At 25.9% G+C, this 11891-nt stretch overlaps 1 protein-coding gene across 3 annotated transcripts; it reads right to left on the reverse strand.

The window, feature by feature from the left end:
* Positions 1-2774: 2774 nt before the first annotated feature.
* LOC100166123 (uncharacterized) lies at positions 2775-8149 on the reverse strand. Of its 3 annotated transcripts, none has more exons than XM_008184161.3 (6): positions 7950-8149; positions 5035-5078; positions 4781-4874; positions 4570-4715; positions 4146-4226; positions 2775-3272 (listed from the first exon to the last, which is right to left on the reverse strand). In XM_008184161.3, exons 1-5 carry the CDS (start codon positions 7951-7953, stop codon positions 4176-4178), a joined length of 339 nt encoding a protein of 112 aa, XP_008182383.1. In that variant the 5' UTR covers positions 7954-8149; the 3' UTR covers positions 2775-3272; positions 4146-4175. The 3 variants fall into 3 exon arrangements, with proteins under 3 accessions (XP_008182383.1, NP_001156234.1, XP_008182382.1); XM_008184160.3 differs by having other exon boundaries at positions 2855-3272; positions 4139-4226; NM_001162762.2 differs by lacking the exon at positions 4146-4226 and having other exon boundaries at positions 2777-3272; positions 7950-8139.
* Between the last annotated feature and the right edge of the window lie 3742 nt (positions 8150-11891).

Consider the following 11891-nt stretch of genomic DNA (forward strand, 5'->3'; position numbering starts at 1 on the left):
GAAAATCGAAGCATTATTTCGACTACTTATCGTGTACACAGACACACAAAAAAAAATTAAATAAAAAAAAAGTGGATTTCGCTCTGCTGTACAGTAGGTTACAAGTGGGTCACTGTATAATGGATGGTATTAAATTTGAATTCAATGATATAATATCATTGTATAAGAAAAACGATTCTGAGCGGAGACGGTATGTCAGTCTAGGTATAAGACATAATATTATATTATAGTCTATGGTATTTAAAAAAAATTGACCTATAATAGGTACCTAATACCTATAATAAATTCCAAATTAATCATGTCATAATATCTATTAGCCATTAGGTATTTATAACGCGTTATACATCAACAAAAAAAACCGTGGTACTATCATAGATATATAATAGTATAGTTTAGAAGTTTCAAGTACCCACGAATAATATTATACAATCACAACAAAATAACTAAAATAGGTAGTTATCCTAGGTTTTTAATATGTAATTTCGTCCAAATTTGAACTTAAAATGACTATAAAAATAAACTGTGTAAATGTATTTTTTAGATTTTTTGGTAACAGAATTAATTACTTACGTGGAATCTTGTCCTAAATTTTCAATTCTTAGATACAAAAATTGAACATTTTATAAATTTTTAACTACAAAATAATTATTCAAATTAAAATGTGATAAATTTTGTCAAAATTCGATCTTTAAATGCTTATAAAAAAAAATTGTGCCATATGTATTTTTCATATTTTTCAACTGATATTGTAACAATATATCAGGAGCTTTGTATTAAATTTATACACTTTTTGGCCCAACAGATAAAACTTTATTGATATTTATAGAAAAAAAAAACTAAAAAAATTGAAAACTTACAATGTCCGTAAACAGCTCAAAAAGAGTCAAATTATTTTAAAAATTTTATCGTATATATAAAATGCTAATATTAACATTCAGTGAAATTTTCAAGTTTCTACAGTCACTCGTTTTTTAATTACAACAAAATAAGAAAATTGTTACGTAAGAAATCGAGTGAATATCAAATGTTGTAAAAATATGAATTTCAAACGCCCATAAAATTTTAATTTGAGTTTCTTATAGATATTTTTTGTTTGATAAAGGTAGATAATATTATAAGGAATCTTGTATTACATTTTCATATCTTAGATTTAAAAAGAAAAATTTTTATGAATTTATAACTCGAAATAATTTGCAAATTTTCGTGATTTTTCCATATTTTGTCATTTTTTGAACTTTAAATGCTTATAAAAAAAAACTGTGACTAACGATTTTTAATATTTTTCATCTGCCTTTGAAACAATATACTAGGAGCCTTCTATTAAATTTTCAAGCTTTTTTATCCAACAAATAAAATTTTATTGATATTTTTAGAAAAAAAACTAAAAAAAAATGAAAACTGACAATGTCCGTAAAGAGCTCAAAATAAGTCAAAATATTTTGAAAATTTTATCGTGTATAGAAAATGGAAATGTAAACATTCAGTCAAAATTTCATGCATCCACGGTCATTTTTTTTAAAGTTACACCAAAAACCAAAATCGATTTTCTCGAAAACAGATTTTGCGTAAAAATTCCCGTTTTTCCTTAATTTTTCTTTTGTTTTTCCCGGCGCTTTTGAAAACTACTGGGAAATTTAAATTTTGACCTCCCCAATGCACCAACGATATTCACTTTCTGATCGAACAAGATACTGAAGTTGAAAATCGTAGCATTATTTCGACTACTTATCGTGTACACAGACACAAAAAAATAAAAAAATAAAAAAATAAAAAAATAAAAAAAAAAATAAAAAAATAAAAAAACACACATCATTGTAAAATCAATACATTCATCGTTCCACTCAGAATCTAAAAAAAACACAACATTGTAAAATCAATACATCCATCGTTCCACTCAGAATCTACAATTTTAGTTTGTTGTAATAGGAATTCATTCTGGATGGTTTTTAAAATATAGTAGACCAGAGGTTCCCAAACTTTTTATTGTACGACCCATTTTGAGAATTTTTTTAAATTTGGCGACCCACAATACATTGTATGACCTTTTTTTTCGCGACCCACAGTTTAGAACCTCTGTAGTAGATTAATAAATATATACAAAATTACTATAGATACTTATAATTTGAACTTTGATTAGGAACATCACATAAAAACAAACGTTTTTTTGGTATAATAATAGGTTATATTTATACCTATATAAACAGGCCTTTTTAACAGCCGTAACTCGTAAGTAATAATATAAGAAAGAGCTGTACCTAATTATAGTATTACATTTTTATAGCATTATTATTATAATTATATAGGTAGGTACTATAATAATTGTATTTATTATTGACTATTGTATAATGTATTATTTTCATTAATTTTATCGGTACTTTTTTTACCGGGACTTTTTTTCCACGATTCAAAAATAATATGTCCTGATCTTCTCACTTCTAATAATTAGTAATTATCTTATAATATTTTTGAGATCCATTTAACATTACCCAGACGACACCAATATAAAACTGTATGCGATCAGTATCGCTGTATAATACATGTGTATAAATGTGTGTTAAAGAAATGTAGTCCTTTTTTTGGAAAACTGCCTAGGTACTGAAAGTTCTATAATAACAATTAACAACTTTTAAATGTGAGTGTGTACAGTGTATTTCTAACTAACGGATGGAGTATTATTTCGAAATATTCCATTCTCAGTGATATTTATAGATGCTGCGTAACAAAATATCAATAATTTTATTACCTGCATACATATTATAAATAAAAATTCATAATAGTTTCATTATTGTTTTTATTTTTTTATAAAATGTATTGTATTTTAAATATATAAAAAGTAAAAAACATTAAGAGTTACAACTTCATTAAAACTGTTAACTGATTATAATATAATATAAATAACATTATTACTATAGGTAATATAAAATTAGTTTAATCGTTGATTATTAACAGCACCAAATTTTTATACATAGGACTATTTGTAATCTGTGGTAAATAATATATATTATTGTTTATTACCTAATACCTATTACCATTGAGTATATATTGTATAATATATATTATATATTCAATAGTCAATGCTAGGTATTACATATTACTATAAACTAGGTATCTAGTAACTATAATTATTTCGTTCATTATTTAATATTTATCTTCACCGTGCAAACTATTTATTATGATTGTTGTCTCTTACGTTTTCTAACAACTTTTTTATAAGCTTTTTCCCATTTTGTACTCTCTTTGTCGTCATCCGTACCAGGTGGGTGAAGACGCATCTGAAAATACATTATTATATTAATTAGATTTTAAATCGTAAATACCAGTAAAAAGTAAAAATACTAATTTTATAAGCTAAAGAAGATAGATGCATCTGCTAGAAGACTATTTTAGAACGGATAATAATAATTATTTTATTAATATTTATGTACAAATTATTTGGGTAAAATGTTTAAATTTAATTACAAAATTATAAGTATAAAACTATTTGATATGAATTCCTTTATCTTTTATAATAACCTTTCAATTATAATATTAGGTAGTTTTTAATTGTTTATAAGGCAGGTATGCATAGGTATACTTTATCGGATTCCGTAAACTTAGAAATTAAAAATCGGTTTTTTATAGTAATATTTCACAACCCCTCCTCTCAGAATATGTCTTTCTAGTACGACCTTGCTATTACTTACATATTTTAACAAATGTATTTCGGATTATACTTTGATAATAAGCATGTAAGTATGTAACTCTAATTAGTAATTATTATGTTTATTTTTAAAGTATATTGTAATAACAATGCTTAAATTATTAATAGGTATATAATAGATATATTATAAAGATTTATAATTTATATTGATGTGTATATGTATATTGACTGACACCGGGAAGTTTGCAAGTAATAAATTGCATATAATAGGTTACCATTATTAATAGGTACTTATACATTTAAATATTATGTGTCGCACCTCAAGCCACACCCATGCAAGGCCATATATAATATTAAATATAAATTTAGAATATTTTATTAAAACAAGCATTAAGCATAGTAAAATAAATAAATGATTTCTTCTAGTTAACATGCAAAATATATACAAAATATGTTATTCGCAAAAATTAAATGTATATTTCAGTAGGATTATACAACCTCTTACATTACAGAGCGTTATTTTGTTAGAGTTATTCTAGTCGTTATTTCCGAATAAACTATCCAGTTGTTTCTTCGACAATCTCTTCTGAAAGTTATATACATATATTAATATAATTTTAATGATTAAGTTTCAATGTACCTAGTTAATAATGTTGTTCTCCATTCTGTAGCAAATATTTATTAAATTTCATTATTAATATTATTAATAAAAACGTAATACATATTATAATAATTATTGAGTAACTAATAATATGTACTGCATACCTATTATATTATGTATACCATTGTAGGTACCTATAATATATATATACACTATTTTGTATATAAAAATTATTATTGGACAAGTATGTAAACATCACATTTTTTACTTTTATCATAATATACATAATAATAAAACACCGATATTTGTATTAATAATTTCGTCTTACCATGATTCTATATTTTTCCTTGCAAGCATATTCAGTTTCATCAACGTCTTGAAAGCAATCGGATTTGTAATCTTCGGGTAAAGGTTTTCCATCAAATTCGCATAGTTTTTTTAATGGTCTTGAATGTACAAACAATTTATCAAAACCTAGAATTGTATTTCTAATTATATATACTTGAAAACAAAAACAATAACTTTTATTACGCATTTACCAGTAGGTTTATTTAATGGACAATAAAATACATTAGGTGTTTTTTTGTCGTATACAATCGATTTTCTCATCATATCACCAGCTAACACTGCATTCTAAACAAATTATAACATTAATTATGATTAATATAATTTATACACATGCCTTTCAAATTAATAATATTTTTTATGCACATAAATAATAGACATAATAAGTACTGTTAATAAATACATAATTATTTATTTATTATTTATAAAATGTTTTCGTTTAGTTTACCACCAGTATTGAGAATAAGAAAAGAAGTTGACATGTAGATAGATCTGAAAAATACAAACACAATTTGGCCTTAAATGATGTTTAAAATATTATGGAGAAGCAGAAATACATATATATACAGCCACATAGATATCTACTTAAATTACAGAAAAGAATTAAATATGTAATAAAAAATTTGAAAACTGAATTACTGAAATATAAATTTATAAATGTTGATTGAGTGATAAGAGAAGTGTCAAACTGTCTACTTTCCCTCGATAACTATTTAACTATTTATTTAAGTATACCACGTAGTAACCAAGAGGACTATAGATGGACCATACAACAATAATCTTCGTTTCCTGTTTGACTGAAAATATTCATGCTCAGAAGTCTAGAACAATTTATTCTAATTAGGTGTAGGCAAGCTCGGATTAAAGGGAATCTAGGAGGGACACGGTCCAAGAGCCTATTGATTTTGGGGGCCCATTTTCATCTCCAAAATATTTACTTTTCAATGCGCTCAAAAAAGTTTTAAAAAAAATTTAATAATTTTAGTAGGTAGTAATTATAAAATATAAATATTCTTAATTTTATATCAGGAAAAACTACTAAATTATAATAAATGTATAAAATTGATATTCTATATGATGAAGTTTATAAAGTGGGTGTTGTGAACTACATCGTACGCATAGATGATATAATCTTTATTATCAATGATTGACGTTGTAACATACTATGTAGTAATATATATTACAAAATTATACAATTCTATACAGTCGTAATAAAATGTAGATACAATTTTTTGAAGTCAATTTTTTATAAAGGGGGGGCCACTAAGTGAATGGTGTACCGGGACCCAATTAATCCTTAATTCAGGCTTGGATGTAATTGTGTAAGTCATATTTATATTAATTTAAAAACTACGTTTATTGTATATAATATAATATTATATCATATTATATAAATATATAATACATTTATGGCATGGATACAGAAAAACCGGGTTTGAGTTGTCGTATTTGTCGTGCAGGCATATTATGGAGTTACGTCCATATATATAGCAGAGGAACTATATATATACGATCGGGGCCACCCATAGATAATAAATACTTAAATGCAATACATGTATTATATATATGGAACCATCTGACTCTTGGCCCAGAATAATCGCGATTCCGAATATTATGATTTATGGATAACGCGTGTTTATCTATTTTTTATAAACATTTTTATGCTAAACGAATTAGTTAATACGAAATGCGTTGCCCGTTTTCCGAAACTACTGTACACTTTTAATGTCAAGGTACGTACATCTCCAGTCACCTATATACCTATAATATTTTATTAACGCTTCACAGTTCATATGTTTCTGCTAATGGAGTAGGTTGTAGGTATATACCAGAATAATAATTGTATGAGATAGGAATAAGACGGTCAGGTGGCAATTATTACCTAATAATACCGACGAGTTACGACTTTAGTCGCTACGATAGTTTTTAAGAATTTATTTTGTTTACGTGGGTAGTATAATTATTATAATTTGTGTAGGTTTGTAAAATCCAAGTACCTACAACCTTAAACAAAAACAGCATGATTCATTTAAGTGTCTACATTCAATATTTTTAAGTTTAAACTTTTTTTGTTCTACGTAATTTGATTGCATTATTGCAAATTTTTGGATATAGGTACAATTTACAATTTCTTATATTTTTATCGTTTTCATTTTTTAAGGATTTCATTTTTTTTAATAACGTTTAAAAATACATTTTTAATTTCATATTCTGAAGCATCTGACATAGTTTGATACAACTTGAGATTAGAAAAAAAAATGATTTTTTTTTTAAATTTTCTTTTGCAATGTTATTAAATTGTGTAAAATTAATATTATTTTCAAAAAGTTGAAACTTCAAAATAATGAGTGAATTATATGTTTAAGACGTTTAAGTAGGCACTTAAATGGTCACCCAGATCCCCTTGTATAGTTGTATGTATAGTATACCTATCTATTATCTACCTAAAAATAGTTGCGTTTTATGTGCCGTAAAACAATAATGAAACATGCGGATGTATAATACTTATATAGGAAATCGGTATTACTGTATTAGGTATAATACTATTATAATGTGCGTTATCGTTGCAGCTACTTAATACTTATATTATATTTTTTTTTAATTAATAATTATTTCTACAAATTGTATTATTTTTAAACGTATGTGTCTTACACTCTTATGTCACATTTTCTTACTTATTAGTTTTTAAAGAATACTATAAAATCTAAATATTGCTACAGCTATACTGTACAGTGTAGTAGTGTACACTTACATTTATACACTAGACATTTATATACACAGTGATTCTTTTAAGTTAACGGTCAGTAATTTTTTCGAAAAGTTCGTATTACATTGTTTAAAAACGCTCTTAAAAATATTGCTTATATATTTTAGTTATTTGTACACCGGAATCATAAAAAAAAAAATCTACTTCGGAATATATAAAATTAAAATGTACCTATTATTGATTAGTGATTAAAAATGTATAACACTACAATTATAAGAACACGGAACAAAATAAGGTAGGTATGCATTAGATTTTCCTCTATATTTTTAAAAATGATCATTAAAAGATTGTCTTTAATAGGCAATTATAGGTAATATTTAGGTATTTAAGATACTTGGTGAGTAGGTAATGAGTGTTTACTGTTAAAATAGTTATAATTTATACATATATATTATATATATGAAATTATGCAATGAATATATCTACAGGGGCATACAAGCACACAGCTATGCACTAAAGAATAATATTATATTATATTACCTACACAATAGCTGAATTCGTAAATTGAATTTATTTAATTCCAAGCATAATATTACTAATGTTGTTAAAATTAACAATACAAACTAATCTAAAATTATAAAAACAATATTATTTACCCATGATTCTTCGGTTTTAAACTGTAATCGTCTAATAAAACATAAAACTTTTTACTAAATATAACACAATAAACTGCACAGATATAATATTTTTTTCATTGCTTACACATACGCGGGCTACGGACACACAGTAAAGGACTGCATAAAGAATGTAAAAGTATACACCGTAGCCTTCTATACCTTCTATGACATCACATGTATACCTACGTCTGGTTATGTTAGCAATAGTAGTGGGCGTTAACCCACGTTACCTGGCACAAGTAACAGGAAACCAGTTATTTTAACAATACCCGTCATGAATGGAAAGGGAACATTCTAACTGATTCTTGGGTTCACTGATTTCATTGGACCATTATAATATATACCTGTATATAGACGTAAGATCTTCGGACTAAAAAAAACAATTCATATTCATAATAAGTCGGTACCTACTCGGTATACATAGGTATTATACGGTTAGGTTATACGGTATACATATTATACGCGTTACTCAGACAATCAAATTATGCTCTCTGCTGTTGAGAATTAGAAAAAAAAATACCAAGTACATGTAGAATACATATATTAATATAATTTTAATGATTAAGTTTCAATGTACCTAGTTAATAATGTTGTTCTCCATTCTGTAGCAAATATTTATTAAATTTCATTATTAATATTATTAATAAAAACGTAATACATATTATAATAATTATTGAGTAACTATAATAATATGTACTGCATACCTATTATATTATGTATACCATTGTACCTATAATATATATATACACTATTTTGTATATAAAAATTATTATTGGACAAGTATGTAAACATCACATTTTTTACTTTTATCATAATATACATAATAATAAAACACCGATATTTGTATTAATAATTTCGTCTTACCATGATTCTATATTTTTCCTTGCAAACATATTCAGTTTCATCAACGTCTTGAAAGCAATCGATTGTAGATATTATTATAAAGAAATAGGTACGATTTATTGTACGAATACAATAAATTCATAAAACCTTTAATTGGGAGTAGATCGTTTGGGTGGATCGATCCAAAATGTGGTCTGTTTATAATACCGATTGAGTGAGTGTTTATTCCACAAAAAATACAGTTTCGACGAATGAGTATAATAATATAAATAGGTTTATATTGGTAAATTGATTTTTATATTGTACTAGCTGCCCAACCTTCCTCCGGAAGAAATTATTTTTTTATAATTTAATTTAAAAACATATGACTATTTTTTTGCTATACAAATAATATAATATAATTACATATTGTAGTTATTATTATTACTAATTTCTGAAAATTATATATCCTACATTTTGAATTCAACCACTGGAGTGGTAAATGTTATTCTTTTTATTATAAAATAGTCAATAGAGATAAGGTAGAAAAAATTGTTACAATAAATTATTTGTTCAATGAATAATAAATATTTAAAATGGAAAAATGCAAGTGCAAACAAATAAATAATTAATAATAATAACATTAATAAATAAACAAACAAACCGGTTTCCTTCGTCTCCAAAATCAAGTTAGATTCTTATATATATAGATAGATAGTAATGTATACATTGTTAATTGAAAAATAAAGCCACATAAAAATACATAATAAACAATTAATAATTAATAATGAACTCTTAACATTAAAAAGCGAGTTAGTGTGTGTAACTCTGTTGTACAGTACAGTGGCGGATCCAGGATGGGGGCAGGGGCCTCGTCTATCCCAGACCTCTTCAACAGACTCCTCTTTTTACTTACAGAAATATTTTAAAGTGTGTAATGTAATGCATTATAATTAATTACACAATCTATTTAAATATTTCGGACACCATTGTGAGTGTTATTGGAATGAAAACATTTGCAATAATTGCATATTATATTATTATATTATTATTATTGTATTTATGGCTTAGAAGTATTTTTTTTAGGAGGACCCCTAAAATTAAACCCTGAATCCGCCACTGGTACAGTGGGTTACAAGTGGGGGACTGTAATGGATGATGGTGTTGCATTTTTTCGGTTTTTTAGCCTAGGATATTTTATATTGTACGTATTTATACTGTAATTACTTGTTAATTATTATTAATACGGTATAGACAGTGAAGTTGAATTATTATTACTTGTTTATATTATCATATTTGTACATAATAATATACTTAAGAAGTTTCAAATGCCCACGAAAAATATTTTTAAAATATAACATAACTGAAATCGTTCTTCTTCGTTTAAATATCTAATGTCGTCCAAATTTGAACATAAAATAGGTAACTAAAATAAACTGTGTTTTATATTTTTTAGTTTTTTTGGTTACAGAATAACCTATTCACGTGTAACTTTGTTTTAAATTTTCAATCCTTAGCTATAAAAGTTGAACATTTTATATATTTTGATCTACAAAATAATTTTTAAATTTTAAATTTTGTCAAAATTCGAACTTTAAATGCATATAGAAGAAATTATTGTACCCAAATATTTTTTATATTTTTTTCTAAATATTATATTTTACTGAAGTCATCTAAGACCGTTTAATATTATTGTAAACTCATTATACAATTTTCAGTGCCTCCAAAGCAATTATATTTATTTTATATACAGTTTAGGCTTCCAAGCCAGCTATTTATTCTGTTTTATTTATTATTTAGGTACCTATATGCCAACCAAGCTGCAGTTGTTGTAATTATTATTAAAATTAAGTACTTATATTTAATTAAAAATAGCAATGCTGCAATCTATCATTATTTTAAATAAACAAGGTAATATATTTATATACAGTCCACACTTATTCATTTTTATAGCGACAAAGATTGCAGGCCACTATTACTGTGGTTACCTTATGCGCGAACAACTATACTAAGCACTACTTTTCGTCTACCTATACAAAAAAAAACATGTAATTGTAAGATCACTAAGACCAATACATTCATTGCTCCGCAGTCCACCCAGAATCTTAAATAATGTAAGATTTTCAAGAAGAAAATTTAATACGTAGGTGCAGGGAATTGTGTGACATATACGAGTTGGTACGTATTACGTATATTGCTATTGTATATAAGTATATTGCACGTGTAACTTCCTTAAAGCTCATACATATCGAATATCGAATACACTCAAATTTCTTCCTAGTTCCTTGAAAATCTTGATTAGCTCCGAAATAGTTAGTTCCTATACCACTGATGATAGAGATGGTTAAGGGGTATGAACTATGAATAGTATTGAAAAATTCTATGAAAATGTATTTTTGTATTTCCAATAATATATTATTGAGAGGTTTGAGAGTAAATACACCTATTATCAATATTGTAGAAGAGAAGTTAAACTATATATGTATACAAGTCACTTTTCGATATTTTAATTACTAAACTTAATAATTCAAATTCAAAAAGTAAAATATCACAAGTTTTAGAGTTAAATATTGGATATTTAAAATAAAATATCGGAAATCGACTCCTATACAAACCTAGATAAACTTCTTCTCTTCAATTTGTATAATAGGTGTTCTTACTGTTATGTCACTCGGTAAGCTATATTATTTGAAATATGAAACTAAGTTTCAGTGTTTCGCTAAAATTCACATTTGTAAAATCCTGCGTTATTGACATGTGCACGTATGTGTGGGCGCACTCTGCTATTTAATTTATACACAGTCACTCACACTAATGATCACTTACTACACACACATTTACTACATTTACACGACCCGCGTACACACAGAGAATTACCTATATTGAACTCCTTCAAAAACGGTCAGTATGCAAACCCCTTAATACCAGTTATATTAGGTGTTTAGGTTGTATTTACTACATTTATTAGGGGCAACTTAATTATAGTGTCTTGGATCCAGATGATATAAATTCCAAAACCTAAAATCTGTTATGCAAATCACAATTTATTACCAATTAAAAAACGAGCGTGAGGTTCGTGCTCTTCTACCGAAATGTCTA

This window comes from Acyrthosiphon pisum, chromosome A1 (assembly GCF_005508785.2).
Source record: "Acyrthosiphon pisum isolate AL4f chromosome A1, pea_aphid_22Mar2018_4r6ur, whole genome shotgun sequence".
Lineage (NCBI taxonomy): Eukaryota > Metazoa > Arthropoda > Insecta > Hemiptera > Aphididae > Acyrthosiphon > Acyrthosiphon pisum.

Coding starts and splice junctions, on each gene's coding strand:
- LOC100166123 (NM_001162762.2), bottom strand. Junction 4,875..5,034: donor TCTTATTCTCAATACTGGTG/GTAAACTAAACG, acceptor TAATTTGTTTAG/AATGCAGTGTTAGCTGGTGA. Junction 4,716..4,780: donor TCCATTAAATAAACCTACTG/GTAAATGCGTAA, acceptor ATACAATTCTAG/GTTTTGATAAATTGTTTGTA.